The sequence below is a fragment of the Dendropsophus ebraccatus genome, chromosome 11 (assembly GCF_027789765.1).
Source record: "Dendropsophus ebraccatus isolate aDenEbr1 chromosome 11, aDenEbr1.pat, whole genome shotgun sequence".
In the NCBI taxonomy this organism is placed as follows: domain Eukaryota; kingdom Metazoa; phylum Chordata; class Amphibia; order Anura; family Hylidae; genus Dendropsophus; species Dendropsophus ebraccatus.
The window spans coordinates 90,911,097-90,935,324 of record NC_091464.1 but is presented as its reverse complement, the minus strand read 5'-3'; the positions used below and the strand labels follow the sequence as shown (position 1 = coordinate 90,935,324).

General features: G+C 47.6%; 2 protein-coding genes across 10 annotated transcripts in view; one reads left to right on the top strand and one right to left on the bottom strand.

The window, feature by feature from the left end:
- ZBTB20 (zinc finger and BTB domain containing 20) overlaps positions 1-24,228 on the top strand; it is a 683,935-nt gene that overhangs the window by 188,892 nt on the left and 470,815 nt on the right. The gene's annotated exons all lie outside the window — the stretch shown is intronic.
- Positions 12,399-17,139, bottom strand: LOC138767437 (uncharacterized). Its single transcript, XM_069944939.1, has 2 exons — positions 16,192-17,139; positions 12,399-12,840 (listed from the first exon to the last, which is right to left on the bottom strand). The coding sequence occupies exons 1-2, from the start codon at positions 17,137-17,139 to the stop codon at positions 12,775-12,777; spliced, it is 1,014 nt and encodes a 337-aa protein (XP_069801040.1). The 3' UTR covers positions 12,399-12,774.

Genomic DNA, 24,228 nt, shown 5'->3' with positions numbered 1-24,228 from the left:
TGCGTCCCTCGAGGCGTTTAATCACGGGGAAAGTGCCGTAAACGGACAAGATTCATTATCTATTCAGGGCATGATTATTATTAGCTATTTTACATTCACGCAAAGCAGAAAGAGACGCATCATTTTCATTGCACCTTGCTGGTGCCTTTTAAGGATGCACCGGGAGTTTGGCAAGCGGGATTATATTTAGTCTCTGGAAAATGTAGATTGTGTTTAATAGACGCCGCTCAGATCCTCTCCCAAAACTTAATATGCCATTAAAGCCACGTTACAGAGGGGCAGGAGGGGGGTCCCTTGGCAGCCTTGTCGTCCCTTTATCTAAATTGATGGGTGGAATGAAGCACGCGTCCTAGTTTATATATATAGGGATAAAATTGTTTCTAGTGCCAACCTGTAGTGAATAACCCCCATGTCACTCCTGGTGCCCCTTATGTAGTTATTATAGCCGGGAACCTGCAGCCCCCCCCCCCCCCCCAATTGTTACAAAACTGCAATTCCCATTATGACGGGACAGCCGAAGATTTAGCATGATATTAATGGTAGTTTTGCAATAGCTAGAGGGCTGCAGGTTTTAAATCGCCGGTTATCCCTACACTAGTACTGTCTGATATACATGTAACATATGCTGTAGGAACTCAAGGCTCGCCAATGAATACAGTATGTATCTGCAGAAGCAGAAAAATATTTGTTGAATAAATGTTGATTTTACCCTAAATATTGGCCCGAAGAGACAGCTAGACCCTGCTTTTTAGGTGTGTCCAATGGGAATCCTCAGTTCTGCAAATACAGACCGTATAAGTGCACACCCTATAGATTTGGATCCATGTGTGCATGGGGCAGTGGAAAACAATCGGTCCTAGACATGTGAAGGCGGCCTTGGAAAGTTTTTAGTACTAGGAGTCTCAAGCTAGGTCTGGTATGGGGCAAGGGAGGTAGTAGCAAGGAGGTCCTCCGTATCTTGGGAACGCCTCTCTGACACTTTTCACCAAAGAATCAAAGCATATATGCAAGGCACCATGGGGGAAATTTATCAGGGGCTTTGCGCCTATTTTTAGGTGAATAATTGGATTTTGCCCGGTTTTGGTCTAAGTTCTATTTATGAACCAGTATTCAACAGGCGAATATTTTTTAGATGCAACTTTTTTTTAATCTGCCTGTCTTGAATATTCACCCAAAAGTTCGCAGAATCCGGGATTAGTGCCCAATTTATCATTTGCGACTTTTTAAAAAGTTGCACAAACAGGTGCAGGCTTACGTCTGGTCAGTACCAGGTGAATATGCTTGCACAATTTTTGCGACTTTTTACTTAGATTTGTTTACTATGGCAGTGCTACATGTTAAATAATCGGTCACAAGATATTGAAACAAAATACACACCAATCTCCATTTGAATAGAAAGGAGGGGGTGTGGAAGTCGGCACTCCGGGACGTAGAAAAATTAAAATATAACTTTTATTCGTGCATGTTAAAATACAGCGGGTAGCATAGTGGTCCCACTATGCTACCCGCTGTATTTTAACATGCACGAATAAAAGTTATATTTTAATTTTTCTACGTCCCGGAGTGCCGACTTCCACACCCCCTCCTTTCTACTCAGCATTGCATGAGGCGTCTGGCCAACGCCTCGAAGATCGAGCACCCTTCACAGTCCAACCTGTTGCTGCTATCAAACATTCCACGGTGAGCTGTATCTCTTTCCGTTTTTTTTTTTTTTATTATATCTGCCTCCATTTGAATAGTTGCACATATTAGACTCCTTAGTAAATGTCCCTCCATGTGTCTCCTTGTCCTCTATCTGTCAGCAGTTCAGAACCTAAATCGCAGCTAAGGGATTATCTTTAAGCATGGCCCAGGCTGCAGTGAACTAGCTCAAAAGTCTACATGAGGGAACAGAAGACAAGAAAAAGTCTACATGAGGGTGCAGAAGACCAAAAGAAGTCTACATGAGAGGTGCAAAAGATGAGAAGAAGTCTACATGAGGGCACAGAAGACCAGAAGAAATCTACATGAGGGTGCAGAAGACCAGAAGTCTACATGAGATGTGCAAAGGATGAGAAGAAGTCTACATGAGGGTGCAGAAGACCAGAAGAAGTCTACATGAGAGGTGCAAAAGATGAGAAGAAGTCTACATGAGGGCATAGGAGACCAGAAGAAGTCTACATGAGAGGTGCAAAAGATGAGAAGAAGTCTACATGAGGGCATAGAAGACCAGAAGAAATCTACATGAGGGTGCAGAAGACCAGAAGTCTACATGAGATGTGCAAAGAATGAGAAGAAGTCTACATGAGGGCGCAGAGGACCAGAAGAAGTCTACATGAGAGGTGCAAAAGATGAGAAGAAGTCTACATGAGGGTGTAGACGACCAGAAGTCTACATGAGAGGTGCAAAAGATGAGAAGAAGTCTACATGAGGGTGTAGACGACCAGAAGTCTACATGAGAGGTGCAAAAGATGAGAAGAAGTCTACATGAGGGCACAGAAGACCAGAAGATGTCTACATGAGGGTACAGAAGACCAGAAGATGTCTATATGAGGGTACAGAAGACCAGAATAAGTCTAAACAAGGGTGCAGAAGACCAGAAGATGTCTACACGAGGGTGCAGAAGACCAGAAGATGTCTACATGAGGGTACAGAAGACCAGAAGATGTCTACATGAGGGCACAGAAGACCAGAAGATGTCTACATGAGGGCACAGAAGACCAGAAGATGTCTACATGAGGGCACAGAAGACCAGAAGATGTCTACATGAGGGCACAGAAGACCAGAAGATGTCTACATGAGGGTACAGAAGACCAGAAGATGTCTACATGAGGGCACAGAAGACCAGAAGATGTCTACATAAAGGGTGCAGAAGACCGAAAAGTTTAAGCCCCAAGCCCCCTCTCCCCACAGAAGTTTTTTTTTTTTTTTTTTCAGTTTTCCAACCCCAGTAGTATATGAATTTAATGCCAGAATCCCCCCCTTGTAAAATAAGAGCTAGTCATAAAGCATTACATTACCGACGTTATAGCAATAAAATGGCACACATGTAAGACTGATGGGAACAGACAAAGTGGCAACAAATGTGAATGTTTTCTGGTGTTCTAGGTTATTTAATGATGAATATTCCAAGGCCTTGTAGTTACTGGAAGGGGATCCTCCCTTACATCCCTTATCTATGAGCAGAGTGAGGAGCAGCTGCAGAGCGTTCCCCCTCTCATCTCTGGAGAAGTCGCTGAGGCTGTGTATTATACAGTCATCTGTAATAACTTCTCCTGTAGTTGCAGTGTAAACATTCGGCCAATCGCTCTATGGCTACAGCTGATGGCCGGGGGTCCGAGTAACAAAACCACCTACCACCTAGTTATCAGGGGACCCTCCAAACAATAGGGATTATCCAAGTAGACATCTGATCAGAACTGTGGCCCATAATTCCTCAGCGTATAGTACCGCAGATGTGTCTCCTAGAGAAGAGCCGTATGCCACATTTTAAGGCCGAGTTCACTATACATCCGCAAGATCTGAAAATCGACTACCGACTTATCTCTGCTCTCATCCGCATGAGTCGCAGTCAGTTTAATGACCCAAAACTGTATATAAACTATTACATGCCTTAGTTTACATCTGTATTTAGACCAATATTTTGGTAAACAGTGTTGCACATCAAGCTACACCCCTTCTTATAAATCACACCTTTACCTCTAACCCCTTATAACCTACACCCTTTACTTCTAAGCAACAGCCCTTCTTATAAACCACACCCTTTTTAAGCCACACCCCGTATTATAAGCCACACCCCTTATAACCCACACCCTTTACTTATAAGTAACACCCCTTTCTATAAACCACACCCTTTACTTTTAAGCCACACCCTTTACTTATAACACACACCCTCTTTAAACCACACACCTGTTATCTCTAAGCTACACCCCTTATAACCCACACCATTTACTTCTAAGTCACATCCCTTCTTATAAACCACACCCATTCTTTCTAAGACACACCCCTTCTTATAAACCACACTCTTTACTTCTAAGACACACCCCTTATTATAAGCCACACCCATTACATATAACCAACACCCCCTCTTATAAACCAGATCATTGACAAACAAAACACAGAATGCGTCTATAAACACCAAATAAGAGTGGTGCAAGGCGTGTGTATGCCTTCATACATTTGGAATAGTAAATATAGCCACCCCCCACCTGCCTGCTGAATTTAGTCTTAGTGGGACTTCTCCTTTAAGTTGCAAAAACACACCCAATCTGAGGAGAAGAGCAGTGCTGTTTCTGTGTAAAGCAACCATGTTTTTGTAAGTCTAGACACCCCCTTTAAGATCCTCCCACTAAGTATCCTGTATGGTTTTGATGCCCCTTGAAGGTTGATATGCAGCTCCCCCTTAACTTGCCTATCAGCAGTGTTTCTTACCCCTCTGTGTCCTTGGTGGCACCAGCAGGGAACCATTGCCACATTAATTCTCTGCTGCTTGCAATTTTAAAGGGGAAGTCCCATCGCTTTGCACCAGGTAGAAAACTGACCCATGTTTACCGATCTAATCCCAGACCACTATGGGTTTTGTAATATATTAGTCAATTCTTATGTGCTTCTTATTTCCTTCAGATCCCTCACCAACATCACAAGCAGCCACTGTGGTCCTCATTATTTTTCTCTTCTTAACTTGTCCCATCAGGTTTCTCCGCCGTCCTCCTCCAGAGCATGAGGGGTGCCTCCGTCCTTCACGTCGGGTGATGTACCGCAGCCTCATTACGGGTGACCACACCGTACACACCACACTGAAGTTATAAATCCTTACTTTTGTCTTCGCCTGTTTCCTCTCCCCTCCAAAATGTCAAGTTTCCGCACAACTAGTATTTCTATTTCAGTAGTTTTGCAGAAGGTGATAATTAGCGGCTTTTCTTTCTCAGGGATTAACAGTTCTCCAACAGGTCTTGACAGGAAGGAGGAGAAGATGCAAGTAACATCCTTACTGTGAATATTGCTCATTGCAATGTACAGCACATAACAATGGGGACCGCTTGTAAACAGGCGACATCACCGCCGCCGAGTGACACGTTAACAAGAGAGATCTCTCTTCTTCTAGCCACATCTGCCGAGGAGCTTTTATTTTGGGACAGTCTCACTTTCATGTAGTCGAGCGCAGGTTAATCAGACTGCTTTCTAATTAACCAGACTCATTAACCGTTTGATGGCAGCCGGCCGTGACAGCGACGAGCTACGGCGAAGCTTTCGCGTTACATGTACAAACATAGCGGATCTTAATTTGTCATTAATATTAGGAGATGCCAGAATCTGCCCCCATCTGTCACATGTAACGCTGCCGTACTCTTATGTGACTGACCGGGTTCAGAGCTCCAGGGTCGGGTTAAAACTCGATTGTCTATAGTCTGTAAGGGTTGGGGTCAGTGGTTCATGCCGAGTACGAATGCAACAAAGGACATCGACATTGGACTTTATGTATGTATAGCTATGGTGCATCTTCTCTTCCCTCCAAAACTACCACTCCCGTCATGCCGTCAGCCTTTGGCTCTATACTAGTTGTCTACAACCTGTGGCTCTTAAGCTGTTGCAAAACTACAACTCCTATCATGCACAAACATACTATAACTCTATCAGAGTGATTTCCAACTCGTGGCTCTCCAGTGGGTTGGCTTTGATAGCATTTGGCTCTACAGTTGATGTGAAACCAGCCTGTCAGTGGCATCGCACTGAGACATGCACCGCCCTTCACAGAGAGAGGCCTAGCTGTCCATCATGGAGGGAGAGGCCTAGCTGTCCATCATGGAGAGAGAGAGAGGCCTAGCTGTCTATCATGGAAGGAGAGGTCTAGCTGTCCATCATGGAGGGAGAGAGAGAGGCCTAGCTGTCCATCATGGAGGGAGAGGCCTAGCTGTCCATCATGGAGGGAGAGAGAGAGGCCTAGCTGTCCATCATGGAGGGAGAGGCCTAGCTGTCCATCATAGAGGGAGAGAGAGAGGCCTAGCTGTCCATCATGGAGGGAGAGGCCTAGCTGTCCATCATGGAGGGAGAGAGAGAGGCCTAGCTGTCCATCATGGAGGGAGAGGCCTAGCTGTCCATCATGGAGGGAGAGAGAGAGGCCTAGCTGTCCATCATGGAGAGAGAGGCCTATCTGTCCATCATGGAGAGAGAGAGGCCTAGCTGTCCATCATGGAGGGAGAGAGAGAGAGAGGCCTAGCTGTCCATTATGGAGAGAGAGAGGCCTAGCTGTCCATCATGGAGGGAGAGAGAGAGAGAGGCCTAGCTGTCCATTATGGAGAGAGAGAGGCCTAGCTGTCCATCATGGAGAGAGAGAGGCCTAGCTGTCCATCATGGAGAGAGAGAGGCCTAGCTGTCCATCATGGAGAGAGAGGCCTAGCTGTCCATTATGGAGGGAGAGGCCTAGCTGTCCATCATGGAGGGAGACGCCTAGCTGTCCATCATGGAGAGAGAGAGGCCTAGCTGTCCATCATGGAGAGAGAGAGGCCTAGCTGTCCATCATGGAGAGAGAGAGGCCTAGCTGTCCATCATGGAGAGAGAGAGGCCTAGCTGTCCAACATGGAGAGAGAGGCCTAGCGTTCCATCATGGAGAGAGAGAGGCCTAGCTGTCTATCATGGAGAGAGAGAGAGGCCTAGCTGTCTATCATGGAGAGAGAGAGGCCTAGCTGTCCATTATGGAGGGAGAGGCCTAGCTGTCCATTATGGAGGGAGAGACCTAGCTGTCCATTATGGAGGGAGAGGCCTAGCTGTCCATCATGGAGAGAGAGGCCTAGCTGTCCATCATGGAGAGAGAGGCCTAGCGTTCCATCATGGAGAGAGAGAGAGAGAGGCCTAGCTGTCCATCATGGAGAGAGAGAGGCCTAGCTGTCCATCATGGAGAGAGAGAGGCCTAGCTGTCCATCATGGAGGGAGAGGCCTAGCTGTCCATTATGGAGAGAGAGAGAGAGGCCTAGCTGTCCATCATGGAGAGAGAGAGGCCTAGCTGTCCATCATGGAGAGAGAGAGGCCTAGCTGTCCATCATGGAGAGAGAGAGGCCTAGCTGTCTATCATGGAGAGAGAGGCCTAGCGTTCCATCATGGAGAGAGAGAGAGAGAGGCCTAGCTGTCCATCATGGAGAGAGAGAGGCCTAGCTGTCCATCATGGAGAGAGAGAGGCCTAGCTGTCCATCATGGAGGGAGAGGCCTAGCTGTCCATTATGGAGAGAGAGAGAGAGGCCTAGCTGTCCATCATGGAGAGAGAGAGGCCTAGCTGTCCATCATGGAGAGAGAGAGGCCTAGCTGTCCATCATGGAGGGAGAGGCGTAGCTGTCCATTATGGAGAGAGAGAGGCCTAGCTGTCCATCATGGAGAGAGAGAGAGAGGCCTAGCTGTCCATCATGGAGGGAGAGGCCTAGCTGTCCATTATGGAGGGAGAGGCAGGGAAGTGCAAGTGGTGAGAGCCACCACAGTGCCACCACCATACCTCTATGGCTCTTCCAGCTGGCAATGACAGATGATTTTTCCACAATTATACCAACTGAGCTTCCAAACACAGTGACATATGCTATATGTTAATCCTGGGGGACTTTTTCATTAAAGGGGTTGTTCACCAATTTTTCAAATCAACTGGTGCCAGAAAGTGCCAGAGATTTGTAGTTTACTTTTATTTATTTTTTTTAAATCTCTAGTCTTCCAGTACTTATCAGCTGCTGTATGTCCTACAGGAAGTGCAATCTGACACAGTGCTCTCTGCTGCCACCTCTGTCCATGTCAGGAACTGTCCAGAGCAGCAGCAGATCCTCATAGAAACCTCTCTTGCTCTCCAGACTGAAAAGAATACACCACTTCCTGCAGGACATACAGCAGAAAGTGCCAGAGACTTGTAATTTACTTGCAGTCTTCCAGTACTTATCAGGTGCTGCAGGAAGTGGTGTATTATTTCCAGTCTGGAAAGCAAGAGAGGTTTTATCTGGGGATATGTTATAGCTCTGGACAGTTCCTGACATGGACAGAGGTGGCAGCAGAGAGCACTGTGTCAGACTGGAGAGAATAGACCACTTCCTGTAGGACATACAGCAGCTGATAAGTACTGGAAGACTTGAGATTTTTTAATAAAAGTAAATTACAAGTCTCTGGCACTTGCTGACCAGTTGATTTGAAAGAAAAAAAAATGATGAACAATCCTTTAGAGGTCATATTCTGCTGGTGATCATCATATACAAAATGCAATCTAAGTGTCATCATTGGCTTTCAGAGCCATCTCCTCTGGCCGTTCCGGTGCTGTAGATGCTGCCATTTGTTGCCTTGTTCACACTTGCTATGTAGCAGGTTCCCAGATGTGGGGACAGGACTGATACTTTGTGTTCATTTAAATCCCTTCCACAATAAAGAGTAACTTTGTGTCTCCCTGAACGGTCCGACTTCTGAGGGACTCCATTCACTCCTCCAGGATTTTACCTTTTGCCCTCAGCCCTAAATAAGTTTTCATAGAAACTAAGCAGATGGAGTAGAGAGGTAATCTGTGGAGTGTTCCTCAGCAAGCCGTATCTGAGCTCTCCGCCATCAAACACTCTATCCTGCTACTGTTTTATATTGAGCGGAGAGTGGGGAATAAGGTATTAAAATGTCATGATATTTTGATGACAAGAGTGAAAACACGATTACAGCTGTAAGTATTATCACTGACATATTGTGCTGGGCAACCGTTCAGAGGAGATGGGGAAGGGAGCCGCCTGGAAGATCACAACATCAGGTTACCTCCAAGTTTATCCGATCTACTGGGCTCCATTGTACAACTCATCACATTATACAGTTTATATGACATTAATGGTAGTAGATTTATTACATTGCTTATCCTATACTAACCCTCCTGTATTATACACCAGAGCTGCAGTCACTATTCTGTTGGTGGGGTCACTGTGTACATACATTACATTACTGATCCTGTACTGATCCTGAGTTACATCCTGTAGTATACCCCAGAGCTGCAGTCACTATTCTGCTGGTGGGGTCACTGTGTACATACATTACATTACTGATCCTGAGTTACATCCTGTAGTATACCCCAGAGCTGCAGTCACTATTCTGCTGGTGGGGTCACTGTGTACATACATTACATTACTGATCCTGAGTTACATCCTGTATTATACCACAGAGCTGCACTCACTATTCTGCTGGTGGGGTCACTGTGTACATACAATACATTACTGATCTTGAGTTACATCCTGTATTATACCCCAGAGCTGCAGTCACTATTCTGTTGGTGGGGTCACTGTGTACATACATTACATTACTGATCCTGTACTGATCCTGAGTTACATCCTGTATTATACTCCAGAGCTGCAATCACTATTCTGCTGGTGGGGCCACTGTGTACATACATTACATTACTGATCCTGAGTTACAGCCTGTAGATCTTTTATTTAAAAATATAAAACATAACAACAAACCAATAATATAAATAACATAACTGTACAATATATACAAGTCCATAAAAGTCCATAAGCGTATTGGCTGGTCCAGCCTCACACTCACCAAACGCACCGCTGTATTATCCCCCACACGTGCAAACTAGATTTTTCCACAAACACCACAATAATAACACTATGAAACTTAACTTAACTAACAATAACTAACATAACTATACTGTACACTAACCCCCTGATCCGGTTGCATTCCACAAAACTAAATAAATGCACAAATAAATACATAAATGAATATATACATAGAGCCCTACACCAAACACCATAACAATTATAATTTTTTTTTTTTTTTTTTTTTTTTTTTTTTTTTTTTTGGGCCCTGAGCTGGTCCCGCATCCCATGCCCCCAGTACATGATAACAGACGTCCATGAACCAGCCCAGGATTTTCTGTTTATACTAAAGTCCCCAGAAACCCCCTCCCCCCATATAACCCACCACCCAACCTAACACTAAAACCCAACCCCAGGTGGAGACGAAATATGCAAACTATATACACAAATAAACACACTAATAATACACACACTAATAATATACACAAACATACACAGCAAACCATAGTGGGGCTTCTCAGCCGCACACACAGCCCGAAAGCCCAAGTTCAGTACCTGCAAGCCCTATATTCCTATACAGCTAGAGCACAAAACAAAAGACTAGGGTGTTAGCATCAGCCCACCACCAGGAGAGGAGACGCAGGCTAAGGAACCTTATAGGCAAAGCCCCTCCAAAGACAAGAGGCCCTACCAGCCCCCAGCCTCTCGTACTCCAAAGAACGCACCTTCACCAGGTCACCGAGTGTGCCCCTAACCAACTCATCCACAGGGAGGATTTTACGTTGCGTCGACACTAAACACCGTGCACTCCACGTGTGGTACCTGACCACTATGCTGACTAGGAATAAAGTGCTCCGGTCCCAGCCACCAAGGTTTCTGAATGCTCCATAGGCCCATTCCGCATAGGAGAGGCGGGCCAACCTGGGCCACCCGATGGAAGCGCCCACCCTGTTGTAAACCTCTGTATTAAAGGGACAATGAAGCAGAAAATGCTCCATGCTTTCCAGCATGCCTTCACACTCCTCCCGGGGACATCCCCGATCCTCAGAGCTCCTGCACTTCAGATTGTCCCTCACATACAGTTTCCCATGGAAGCAGCGCCAAGCCAAGTCCCAAAACTTCAAGGGGATCCTGATGGAATTCAATAGGCCCAAACCAACCTCCAGATCCCGGCTTGGGCAATCCTTGAGCGCCAGCGGTTTTTGGAAATGGGATGACAGGACCCTATTGTCAAGGAATTTCCTCGACAGAGTCCTAATCTCCCACATCCCCAAACCCCACCGACGAATGACCTTCAGAACCATGGTAGCGTAAGCCGGAAGATGCCCATGTGGTGTGCGAAGATCCTTCACTTGCCCTCCTGTCTCCCATTCCTGGAAGAAAGGCCGAAACCATCCCCTACAGGAGAATACCCACGGAGGAGCCCTCTCTTTCCAGAGGTTTGCAATGTTGGTCTTAAGAAAGGTATTCACCAGGAACACCACGGGGTTGACCATACACAACCCCCCTTGTCTCCTCGTACGGTAAGTAACCTCCCTCTTGACTAGGTTCAGTCTATTCCCCCATAACAGTTGGAAGAACACACTGTAGACCCGAGTCCAGAGCGGTTCTGGCAAAATGCAAACACTGCCCAGATATATCAACAAAGGGAGCAGGAAAGTTTTGATCAGGTTAACCCTTTCCCTGAGGGTCAAAGACCAACCCTTCCACTGATCCACCTTCTGAGCGGCGATCTTAAGCCTGCTGTCCCAGTTTTGTTTGGGGTAATCCCCTTGGCCGAATTCGATGCCGAGAACTTTTGCAGACTCCTGGGGCTCTGGAAGGGTGTCCGGGAGATCAAATCCAGGATCTCCACCTCCCAGCCAGAGACTCTCACACTTATCCTGGTTGATCTTGGACCCAGATGCCTCTGAGTAGCGCTCCACCTCTGACATCACACACCGCACCTCCTCTTGCGAGGAGACGAATATGGTGACATCATCGGCGTACGCTACCACCCTCAGAGTGGAATCCGGCACCGCAGGGTCCATTGTCACCCCTGCCAACGGTCTACAATCAATCCTCCTAAGGAATGGATCAATTGCAAACACGTACAACAGTGGGCTCAAAGGGCAACCCTGACGGACACCAGACCCAACCTCAAAAGAGCGGCCAATCCAACCATTCACAAGCGGGAAACTCTCTGCCCCTGCATACAAGGTCTTAAGCCAATCAACAAACCCCCCCGGCAGGCCATATCTCAGAAGAACAGACCAGAGGTACTCGTGGTTAACCCGATCAAAGGCTTTTGCCTGATCCAAGGACAGCAAGTACCCCTTCCAGTGACCTGCCCTACCCTGCTCCACAGCCTCCCGGACACCGAGCACAGCACTAAAGGTACTGCGGCCTGGAACAGAGCAATGCTGGGCCCCCGAAAGGAGCTGGGGTGCAAACTTCACCAGCCGATTAAACAGCACTTTTGCCAGAATCTTTCTGTCCACATTGAGAAGCGCTATGGGACGCCAATTCTCAATGCGGGACGGGTCTTTACCCTTTGACAAGATGATCAAGGCTGACCTCCTCATTGACCTCGGCAGAGTGCCCGAGGAGAGACACTCATTAAATACTTCAGTCAAGAGGGGAACCAAAGTGTCCTTAAAGGTCTTATAGAACTCAGATGTTAAGCCATCTGGACCGGGTGACTTCTTGAGGGCAAGACCATCAATAGCCACCCTGACTTCCTCTTCTTGGATCATCTCTGTCAAAACGTCAAGAGAGGGGTCTACCCCTGGTTCAGGTACGGTTTCAGTCAAGAAAGCCGAGGCCCTATCCCGATCTAGATCCTTCCTCCCCAAGAGGTGCGAGTAAAAGGATCTGACGACCTCCAGGATCCCTGATCTGGACCTTTTCAGGGATCCTGTACTATCAATCAGTCCTGAGACGATTTTACTATTCACTGACATCTTGCAGTTTCTGTAAGGGTCGGGCGAGCGGTACTTCCCGTAATCCCTCTCAAAAACCAAAGATGCGTGTCTATCATACTGGCACTTCATTAGCAAGGCTTTCACTCTGGAGATATCATCACGACTACCTCCAGTCGAGACAAGACGTTCAAGTTTCTTCCTCAGGCCCTGGTACAGGCGATACCTGTCCAGACTCCTGAGGCTCGAGAGCTGGCGGAAGAATCTCGCAACCCTTTTTTTGAACATCTCCCACCACTCTGACTTACTGCTACAAAGGCCCAGCAATGGTACCTGGCTCTGAAGAAAATCCTCAAAGGACTGTCTTATTTCCGCTTCTTCCAAGAGAGATGAATTGAGCTTCCAGTAGCCTCTACCCATCCGGGGGGTCTCTGTAACATTCAGAGAAAACAAAATTAAACAGTGGTCGGAGAACTCCACCTCAACAACGGACACCGCTGAAGAGACGGCTTCCTCCTTTAAATAAAACCTGTCTATCCTGGACCTACAACTACCCCTATGATAGGTGAATCCCGCGTGGCCTGGTGTATGCCGGATGTGGACATCCACCAGGCGAGCCTCACTAGCTATACTATTAAGGGCGACGCCATCATAAGTCAGCTTGTCTCTGGAACCTCCCCTATCCTGGGGCCTCGTGACAGCATTGAAGTCCCCTCCAAAGACCACCTGCCGACTTGTAAAAAGATAGGGCTTGATCCTCATAAAGAGACACTTCCGATCCCACTTGGACTGTGGACCATAGATGTTAATAAGGCGAAGTTCTTGTCCCTTCATGAGGATATCTAGAATCAGGCACCTCCCCATTTCTAACTCAATAACCCGTCGGCATTCTACCGGTGCGGCAAAAAGTACCGCCACCCCGCTATACGGCTCGGCCGCAAGAGACCAGTAGGAGGGCCCATTCCTCCATTCCCTTCTGGCTTTAAATATAGATGACATGTCTGTAAGCCTGGTCTCCTGCAAAAAGAAAATGTCAGCATTAACATGGGCAAAATAATCATAGGCCGCAAATCTAGCCGTATCTGACTTAATGCTGGCTACATTAATGGAAGCCAGCGTCAACGGAGAGGGTGCCGCCATCATGGGTGATTGAGTTCGATGGCTTTCTTCTTCCCACCCCCCTTCTTACCCTCCTCACACTCCACGTCAGAAGAACTCTTAACCCTTTTTAGTGATACAGAAGTGTCCATATCACCAGGCTTATCAATATTACCGTCCTCGTCCCCAGACTCTGGGCCAGTCCCCTCCCCTGAGGACATAACCTCCCCAGGAGAAAAAGACTCGGCGCCCCCTGGAGGCTTTGCCGCCACCTTCATAACCTCACCCTCAGCTTCCTCCTCTAGAGAGGAAGAGATGTTGTCGAGGGCTTGGAACTGATTGGAAAGACCGATCAGAGGGGAGCAAGTCTCACCTTCCTTTGGCACCTGGTCCAGGATAGGAGAAGATCTCAAATCTCCCTTTTTTTTACTTGTACCCCGCTTACGTTTCTTCTCCTGCCATCCCTGCCCGTCATCCTCATTCGCGCTCCCACACTGGGACGACTCAGGGGTGACAGCACCTTCCTCTCTACGCAACCTCCTGACCTCCTCATTCAGTTCATCATCCCTCAGGGCCTCAGCAGCATGATTGGCCTCTGGAACAGGACCAGAGGTTCTCCCAGTAACTTGGGATTCCCCCATGGCCCTCTCCTTTTGGCGCTTATCAAGACGTCTCAGTCTCGCTGGCGTCGTCTTCTTGCTATTCCTCACTGGCCCCTCAGCTCCTCCACCTCTGCTAGTCCCCTCCCCAGCAGATTCCAGCTCATGGCCTTCACCCGCCGGGGCCAAGACCGCATTGGCAAAGGAACGAGGACAACGACTGAAAGGGTGACCTAAGTCACCACACAGGTGACACCTAATCTCCGCACAAGATGCAGCATGATGGCCTACACCCCCACACAAGGCACATTTCTGTACCGTACAGTTGGCACTGAAGTGTGTGGGGTCGCCGCACCTGTGACAGAGCTTCGGCTGACCCTGGTAGAAGATCTGGATACGATCTCTCCCGAGGAAGGCAGAAGATGGAATATGGGTAACCGTATTTCCTGAACGTCTGAGTTTTACCACAAACGTCCAGGCCCCTGACCAGATGCCAAACTCATCCCTATTTTTTTGTGGAATACCAATGACCTCACCGTACCGCCCTAACCATGTCATGATATCCACACAAGAGAGTGACTCATTACGGGTCAAGACGGTCACTCTCTTGACTTCATTTTGGCGAGACAATGCCTGCACGGCAAAATCCCGCCAGCCGGGCTCGTTCTTTATCAATTCATAGTTCGACCAGAAAAGCTCAAGCCCCTCCGGCCGAACAAAACTGACATCGAACTCAGGTGTACCATGAGGATGTATCAAAGCATAGATGTCAGTTGCCTTGAAGCTCATCTTCAGCAGAAGCTCAACCACCTTGGTCCTTGAAGGACATGTATCACTGCCCCGCCACCGAAGACGAACCACATTCCTACGGAAACCACCCTGCCCGGCTGTTGGAAGGGAAGTGGCTTCCCCTCCTCTTTGTTCTCGGAAGGCAGCAAGGCCATGCCTTTCTATCCAGTAGGATAGATCAACCTCTCTTCCCTCTACATTGATCGATCTTTCCCCCTTCTTAAGAGCCTCCAGGAAACGCCGTCGCAACATGCCGTCCCCAGAGCCTGGAGACGAGGAGGGCATTCTACCTCCCCCAGCAGCAGCGGCCCCCGCATAACTTCTCCTAGGGGCCGTCACTGCTGGGGGTGCAACCGGACCAGTCCCTGCCCCTACACCACCATCACCACCTCCCCCAATAACATTGTCTCTAGTAACTTCCCCAATCCCCCCCATAACATCACCACCACCCCCAATAACAGCATCACCACCTTCAATGACATTGTCCCCAGTAACATTACCACTACCTGCAATAACATTTTCCGCGATCACATCATTCCCAACCCCAATAACATCACCACCCCCCATAACAACATCACTACCACCCCCAATAACACTGCCCCTGGTCACCCCACACTCCATCACTTCATCATTCATACACCCCGCACCCCCATCCCCTCCCTCATTTACACTGGCTGGACCAGCAGCAGATGCAGCACAGGATGATAATGATTCTTTTGTTTTTGCTATCCTTTTTGCCTCAGCATCCCGGGGCACTAGAGCTGGGACAGCCTCCGCTGGCCCTTTAAGGGACCGGACAGCTTGCTTGCCCAGTCTAGAGGCCATCCCAACTCTGTTCTTTTTAGTGCCCTCCGCCTCATCAGCAGTGTCTTTAGCATTGTCCAAGTGCCGCTGATCAGCGGGATCAGTGGCACCAATACAAAACAAAATTTTTCTTTTTGCAGTTTTTATTTGGCCAGTCTTGTTGGGAGCGTCTGGAGCCACCACAACTACCTCCGGCACTGGGTCACCCCCCCCTCCCACAGGGGAGCGAACTACAGCACCGGAGTCTGCCTTTTTGCCCACCGCTGGGCCACCCTCACTGTCCGGCCGTTTAGCCGATGCCTTCTCTGCTCCATCCCTGTTACTGCAAACAAGGCTGGAGCTCAGCGCCCTTTTAGTATCTGTATTCTCCCCGCACCTTTGCACCGAGTCCACTACAGAACACGGGCTGGGCTGGGTAACGGGGCTCGCACAATGAACCGACCCTGCGGCCGGCTCAGGGGTCTCAGGGAGGGGGGTGTAGATGTAACTCACCACTTCTTGCTGCTTTGCCTTGGTCTTTCCCTTCTTGCCCCCAGGTGCCTCCTCTGGGAGTTCATCTCCAAACACAAAGTTCTGAGGGCACAATGGGGACTCGATCATCCTAATCTGGGCCATGAGCGCCCCTCCCTGGCCACTGCTGTCACTGTCCTCCCCTGAGTCGGCAGGTGTCACCACTGGCTGCTGTGCAGGGGGCCCACTGTACGGAGCCTGCTGGTGTTGCTGCAGGCTGCCAGGTGGGTCTGGCTGTTGGTCTTCATCCATCTCATCGTTGTTGTCGTCATCATCATCATCATCATCATCCACCTGGCTTTCAGGTTGCAGCCCCATCAACCTTCTTTCTCTGTTATCAGCCATCTCCCGGAAACGGTCATCATTTATAAGTTTTTCTTTAAATCCACCACTCATCTCCCGTATCTCCGCCTTCCTCTCCTCCAAATCTTTTATTTCCATTTCAAGTCTCTTTACCTCCGCCTGGATCTCAGACTTCTTTTTCTTTGTAGCCTGGTTAGCCCTGGCACGGGCGTAGCGCAGTTCCTCCCGGAGCCTCCTCAGAGACTTGCTGGCTTCTTCATACTCACGGAGGTGGCTCATGACCCGGGAGCCATAGGTGGAGAGAGACTCCCGGGCCCTCTGCACTCCCCAGCCTTCCTCACCGAGGTCGGCTTCACCCCCGTGAGCACTCAGCTTTCTCCCAGAAGTACCTGGCTTTCTGCTGGTGGCACTCTGCTTTCCTGAGGTAGATTCTTCCTTTTTGGAAACCTTTCGGCTTCTTCGGTTGTCCACAGCCTCAGTGGGGAGAGTAGGAATGGAGTTACTGCGACTCCTGGTGGAACGACTCATCCCCGAATCCTCAGGTGTACAGGCCACTTGCTGGCCTCTCCTGCTCCCCGGCGGCCTACCTCGGGAAACAGAAGCCTGGACCTCGCCTCTCTCGCTCATGCCTGGAAACCTGCTCCCCCCCTGGGGAGGAGAGAGCAGGCCCAGGGGCAGATCTTCCTTGCTTGGAGCTCAGGAGCAGCAGACACGCACAGCCTCTCAGAGCAGGACCACACCCAAAACTAATTGGAGCTGCAATCACCACTCCAGAGCTGCACTCACTATTCTGCTGGTGGGGCCACTGTGTACATACATTACATTACTGATCCTGAGTTACAGCCTGTATTATACCCCAGAGCTGCACTCACTATTCTCACATTATAGACAGTATTCTGAGTCACACCCTTTAGAGGCAGGGATGGGGAACACTTAGCTCTAAAGCTATTGCAAAACTACAAATCCCAGGCACGATAGGAGTTGTAGTTTTGTAACAGCTGGAGGAGCTGAAGGTGTTTAGGAGCAGTGAAGAAAAAGTGGCAGTATTGCAGGGCTGGACACAGCCCAGGTAGCCCCCGCACCATTAGAGCCTCCTGTTGCTACCAGTAATATAGCCATCTATATGATCTGATGGTCTCAGCCCTCTACTGGCTGGAGCACATCTCTATCATGGATTGACATGAAACAACATAAAGGCAGGACTGACATCCTACTATATATATATATATATATATATATATATATATATATATATATATAGGGCTCCATGACTCCGGCCGTATAGAGCTCCGTGAGTCCTGCCAAATAGGGCTCCGTGAGTCCTGCCAAATAGGGCTCCGTGGGTCCTGCCAAATAGGGCTCCGCGGGTCCAGCCAAATAGGGCTCTGTGAGTCCAGCCATGTAGGGCTCTGTGAGTCCTGCCAAATAGGGCTCCGCGGGTCCAGCCAAATAGGGCTCTGTGAGTCCAGCCATGTAGGGCTCTGTGAGTCCAGCCATGTAGGGCTCTGTGAGTCCAGCCATGTAGGGCTCTGTGAGTCCAGCCATGTAGGGCTCTGTGAGTCCAGCCATGTAGGGCTCTGTGAGTCCAGCCATGTAGGGCTCTGTGAGTCCAGCCATGTAGGGCTCTGTGAGTCCAGCCATGTAGGGCTCTGTGAGTCCAGCCATGTAGGGCTCTGTGAGTCCAGCCATGTAGGGCTCTGTGAGTCCAGCCATGTAGGGCTCTGTGAGTCCAGCCATGTAGGGCTCTGTGAGTCCAGCCATGTAGGGCTCTGTGAGTCCAGCCATGTAGGGCTCTGTGAGTCCAGCCATGTAGGGCTCTGTGAGTCCAGCCATGTAGGGCTCTGTGAGTCCAGCCATGTAGGGCTCTGTGAGTCCAGCCATGTAGGGCTCTGTGAGTCCAGCCATGAGTCCTATACATTCAGCAGCAACCTGTCAGCTCACAATAAGTAGGTCTCTTTTGCAGATATGTTTTTGTTTGACCAGAATTTTGCTTTATTTTGGAGGTTGAGCTCTCAAGCAGCAAGTCTCCGAGTTTTCTCTATGGTATTTCTTTTTCATGTTCAATGGATGTGTTGCAACCTCAGTGTCACGATACGGCTCACCAGTGTTTCCTTTCTAGAGGACAAAACACTTAGAAAAAGAGACACAAGGCTCCTGCTGTGCTTTATAATGCTAATATATTTGCATGTAAGCATCACAGAACACCATGGCTTCAAGCCTTTCTTGCTCTTGATGTGTCGGGCGCACTGCGCTCACATCCCTGTAATACTTCCTAACTGTTGGTTTCAATCACAACATTTCTTGGAGGATGAAAATTTGGAATCAGAACAAATGGTTCAAACTCGAAAATTTGCTCCTGGCTACCGGTACATGGAGAGAGACTGTAAGAAGAATCCTTACAATTCTATATCCCTTCAATATAAGGCGAGAAAATAAAAAAGTCCATGAGCTGGATGAATACGACACATACAGTAGAGAGACCCTCTGTGTACCGAGCTGGGAAGTGTTGGGGTATGAACGGTCCCTCAGCCTTGGTTATAAACAACATTTCGGCCTTGGGTATAAACACTCCCTTGGCCTTGGGTATGAACAGTCCCTTGGCCTTGGGAATGACCATTCCCTTGTCTTGGGCTTTAACCAGTCCCTCACCCTGGGTAGGAATCGCCCCTCAGCCTGGGGTATGAACAATCCTTCAACCTTGGGTAGGAACAGTCATTTGGCCGGGGGTAGGAACAGTCCCTCAGTCTGGGGTATGAACAGTCGCTTGGCCAGGTGTATGAATGGTCCCTCTGCCTACGGTATGAACAGTCGCTTGGCCAGGTGTATGAATTGTCCCTCGGCATGGGGTATGAATGGTCCCTTGGCCTTGGGTAGGAACAGTCCCTCAGCCTGGGGTATGAATGGTCCCTTGGCCTGGGGTATGAATGGTCCTTCCGCCTGGGGTATGCCATGAGTGTCTGAAGTGAGAATGCCTTGGATACTTGGCCTTCGGAAACAATACAAGACAGACGCACTTTGGATTTATGGCTGACCTCCGCATGCCACACACGCAGTTACCCAATATAACCCTTAGGGCCCTATTCCACCGGCCGATTATCTTTCAGATTATCGTTAAATCGTTCGAATCTAAACGATAATCGTTCGGTTGAAATGCAGTTAACGATTAACGACCGAACGAGAAATTGTTGATCGCTTTATAAGACCTGGACCTATTTTTATCGTTGCTCGTTCGCAAAACGTTTGCAAATCGTTCGCATTGAATAAGACATCGTTCGGTCGTTCGCAATAGATACGAACGCAATAGCGAAGAAATACGGAAGAAGAAACGATCGCAATTACGATCATAAGTAACTATTATCGTTCCATGGAAATGAGTGAACGTTTTCAGGTCTTTCGCAATAGCGGTCGTTTGAGATCGTTAATCGTTAACGATTATGCTAACGATAATCGTCCGGTGGAATAGGGCCCTTAGAAGAAGCAAAGATCTCAACTTACAGTGGACCCGGTTAAGGGATATCAGATTCTACCTGCAGATCCTTCACAGGTCTTAGACTGCAGTAATCTCATATACACACTATGGACCAATGAAAATGATGATATATACTCTGCAAGGGCTGTGAGAGCAAACGAAAGTTTCTAGAATATAGCAACCAATATTATAAGAGAAGCTTAAGGCTGGGTTCACACTACGTATATTTCAGTCAGTATTGTGGTCCTCATATTGCAACCAAAACCAGGAGTGGATTAAAAACACAGAAAGGCTCTGTTCACACAATGTTGAAATATAGTGGATGGCCGCCATATAACAGTAAATAACGGCCATTATTTCAATATAACAGCCGTTGTTTTAAAATAACAGCAAATATTTGCCATTAAATGGCGGCCATCCACTCAATTTCACCATTGTGTGAACAGAGCCTTTCTGTGTTTTCAATCCTCTCCTGGTTTTGGTTGCAATATGAGGACCACAATACTGACTGAAATATACGTAGTGTGAACCCAGCCTGAAGCTGCATGTATACAGTATATATACACATTGTGGCCGCATGTTCAGATCTGAGTATTGCATACTGTATATTGCACAGTAATGGCAATGCCCAAACAATGCAGCCATTCACTATACAGTAATGCCTCCATGCAACTATTTTTAAAGGGATTAAAGGTTATAAGACCTGGTTATTTAAGGTCAGAAAGGGGGAGAATTAGTTATCGGTGACACCACCCGCTGCCATGAGTGAAGAAAAGATTCATGTAGAGGTCCCTGCTGTTCTGTGGTGGTGGTGGAGGGGGGTAAAGCTTAAGCCCTTGGTGGTCTGGAGCAGTAAGGACGCTAATGTTAAAGTCTTTGGTGGACTAGAGCTGTGAAGGGCTCATGATATTGTCCCTGTGGGTCTGAAGCTTTAAAAAGGGATAATGATAAAGAGCTGGTGGGATGAGGAAAAAGCTTATGCTAAAGTTCCTGGTTGTTTAAGGCCATGACTGGGTTTGTCCCTGGTGGTCTAGGGAAGTAAATGGTAGTCTAAGTCAATGAAGGGGTTTATGATAAAGTCTCTGGTGGTTTAAAGCAGTGAAGGGGCTTATTCTGTAGTTACTGGTGGTCTAGAATGAATAAGAGGTGTAGCATAATGTCCCTGGTAGTCTAGGGCATTAAAGGGTCTTATGCTTAACTACTTGATGATCTAGAGAAGTCAAGGGGTTCATAATAAAATACCTGGTAGTCTAAAACAGTGAAAGGGTAAAGCTTCTCCTTTCCTAGTAAAGAGGTTTATAACATTAAAGTTCCTAGTGATCTACTCCGAAAGAGAGGTGTATCATAATGTCCCTGGTAGTCTAGGACATTGAGTGTTTTATGCTGATGTCCCTGGTGGTCTAGAGCAGTGAGGGGATTGATGCTAAACTGCCTGCTGGACTGGGGCAATGTAAGGGTTCATGACAATAAATTTTCTAGTCTTTGAAGCCGATAAAGGGATTTATCATAACCCCTGGTGGTCCGGGACAGTAAAAGGTATGATGATGCTGGGATGTTACAGCTGTACGGTTCTCTTCATTGTTTTATGTATTGTTTCTTGGCTCTACTTTTGGGTTGCACATAGTGTCCTGTCCTCGGGACCCCCAAATAAACAGAGGCCTTGAGCTGTTGCCCATCATGCACTGGGCTCGAGAGCAGTGGCCGGGAATTCTTTATCTTTCTATACTATGGTGCTGGCCAGATCCCTCTGAACCATGGCCGGCTTATACATCGGCCATTCAGGTGGCATGGTGTGACTCGGTGGCGTGAACTTATGGCTCTTGCAGCCCTTCATGCGCCACTTTGTTCTTACTGAAATGAAACCCTTGCTCCTCATTTATTAGTAATATACGGGAGAAGTTTTGTTCTTTGTTACCTGCTATGAAATCCAATCACATTATCATTGTTAGCTCTGCTCTCCGCAGCCCCATGCAAGGGAATGATCTGGTTCCTGTCCGGTGTCCTGGAATGAACCTCCAGCAGGTTAAGGGTGGTGATGGCGCGGCATACCTTTTCTAAAAGACGTAAATCAGAAGGAGAAGTGAATCATCGGCCTCATCCCTTCTTTTCAGAGTATAATGCTCTGCGCTTTACATGGATATTTTTATTATAGCTTGGCACGGCTTTACCTCTCATCTATTTTTGTTTGCTCTGTCCATATGTTGTAACATTGAGAGGGGCAGATACTTTCCCAGAACATGTTCTCTGATAAGAAGACACCACTTGGCAGCCCTGACTATGTGGGTTGCTGTAGACCACACCTCTCGGCATTGATTCTTTGCCTGCCAGCATGGCATTGAGTGCATCATCAGTATAGTGAGTCATTCTAGATAGGTGGTATCAGTAACACGGCTATGTATAGCAGGATAAATAGCGATAACGTGTTTGTAAACATCGTATAAACTTAATGCAAGGACAGCTCTCCTAGGAGCAGCCAAGGGAACATGCCAGGCGTATCTAGAGGTTGTTTATGCCAGGCAGGGTCAGGACACCACCTCCTTTTGATCTATAAACCTCAGGTCACCGGCATGTTGGCTTTATGTAGTATGGAGAGGGGACTTTATTCACGCCTTGTCTAGATATACATTATAACCTCATTCATGCACCTTAAAGTGTCACTGTTGTTTGGAAAAACTATTGATCGGTTTGGATCTGATTGTTTAGAGCTGTACCGATCATAAGAACGAGCAGGAGAGAATGCAATGCAGTGCGGCCTATGTCTGTAAAGGGGCATTAGGAGATGCACATGATGCAGCGTCGGCAGTCGGTCCTCTCTCGGCTCATCCTCACAGTCAGTACGGGTCTGAAACCTCACACCCAGACCAATCAAAACTTTTAACATGTCTCTATGACATTACAAAGGGTTTTCTAAAGGACAGCGACTCTTTAAGGCTGGGTTCACACTACGTATATTTCAGTCAGTATTGTGGTCCTCATAATGCAACCAAAACCAGGAGTGGATTGAAAACACAGAAAGGATCTGTTCACACAATGATGAAATTGAGTGGATGGCCGCCATTTAATGGCAAATATTTGCTGTTATTTTAAAACAACGGCTGTTATATTAAAATAATGGCCGTTATTTACTGTTATATGGCGGCCATCCACTCAATTTCAACATTGTGTGAACAGAGCCTTTCTGTGTTTTTAATCCTCTCCTGCTTTTGGTTGCAATATGAGGACCACAATACTGACTGAAATATACGTAGTGTGAACCCAGCCTAAAGCAGATGTCCAGTCGTGGCCATGAAATGATAAATAGTGGTCATGCTCAGCATTGTATATTCAGTGTTATGATGGGTGACTCTAGCTTTCAATCCACCTCCTCTCTAATAAGAGACTCCTAGCCCTGCTCTTCCCACCCCAATGCTTTGTACTGCAGCTCTGTTTGTTCTGACATGCCTCTGTACATGGGCATCAACTCATCAAAAAGTCTTTCCATTACAAGGATATCCCTAGTCACGCTTCAAGGCTTTTTTTTTTATTGTTATGAAGCATACATTGACTTACAGGGTAGTTACCTATAGGTGGCACTAGAGAGATTAGGAGTGTCAAGCTATTTTTTTCCTAGAAAGCATTGGCTCACCTGGGTCTCCTCTATACAATTCGGTACCCTCAGATTTATTTGTTTCTTCTAGCCAACGAGTATTCTGCTCTACACTGGGGTAAGAGCCCTGAAACAGCTGTGTACAGACTGGCTGATATCCCTAGTCATGTTTCAAGGCCCTTTTATGTAACTGACATTAACTTACCTATAGGTGGCACTGGAGGGACAGCTTCCTTCTGATGGGGAGCTAATTTGCATACTATTTTTTCAGGAAGCATAGCCTGTAAGACTCCATATACTATGCGGATGAAGTCCTGCGACCCAATAGCCCTCAGTAACCCCGCGCTGTCTACAGATTTCTCCCAAATTATGTTTGAAGGCTCTTTTATGGGTTGGACATTGGCTTACAGGGTAGCTACCTATAGTAGATGTTAGAGGGGCTTATTTACATACTTGCCTGTAAGACTCCATACACTGGCTAGAGTGGTAATCCAGCAATCTCATCTAGCCAACCATTATCTGCTGTGCACTAACCAGGGGCGTGAACCTTCAGATTTGGCTCATACCCATAGTCATGCCATAACCTACAGGAATGCCGCCTATAGGTTCTTCCTAGGAATATCCAGTAGCTGCTGCCTATAGTCCTGGTAATGTGCCTCAG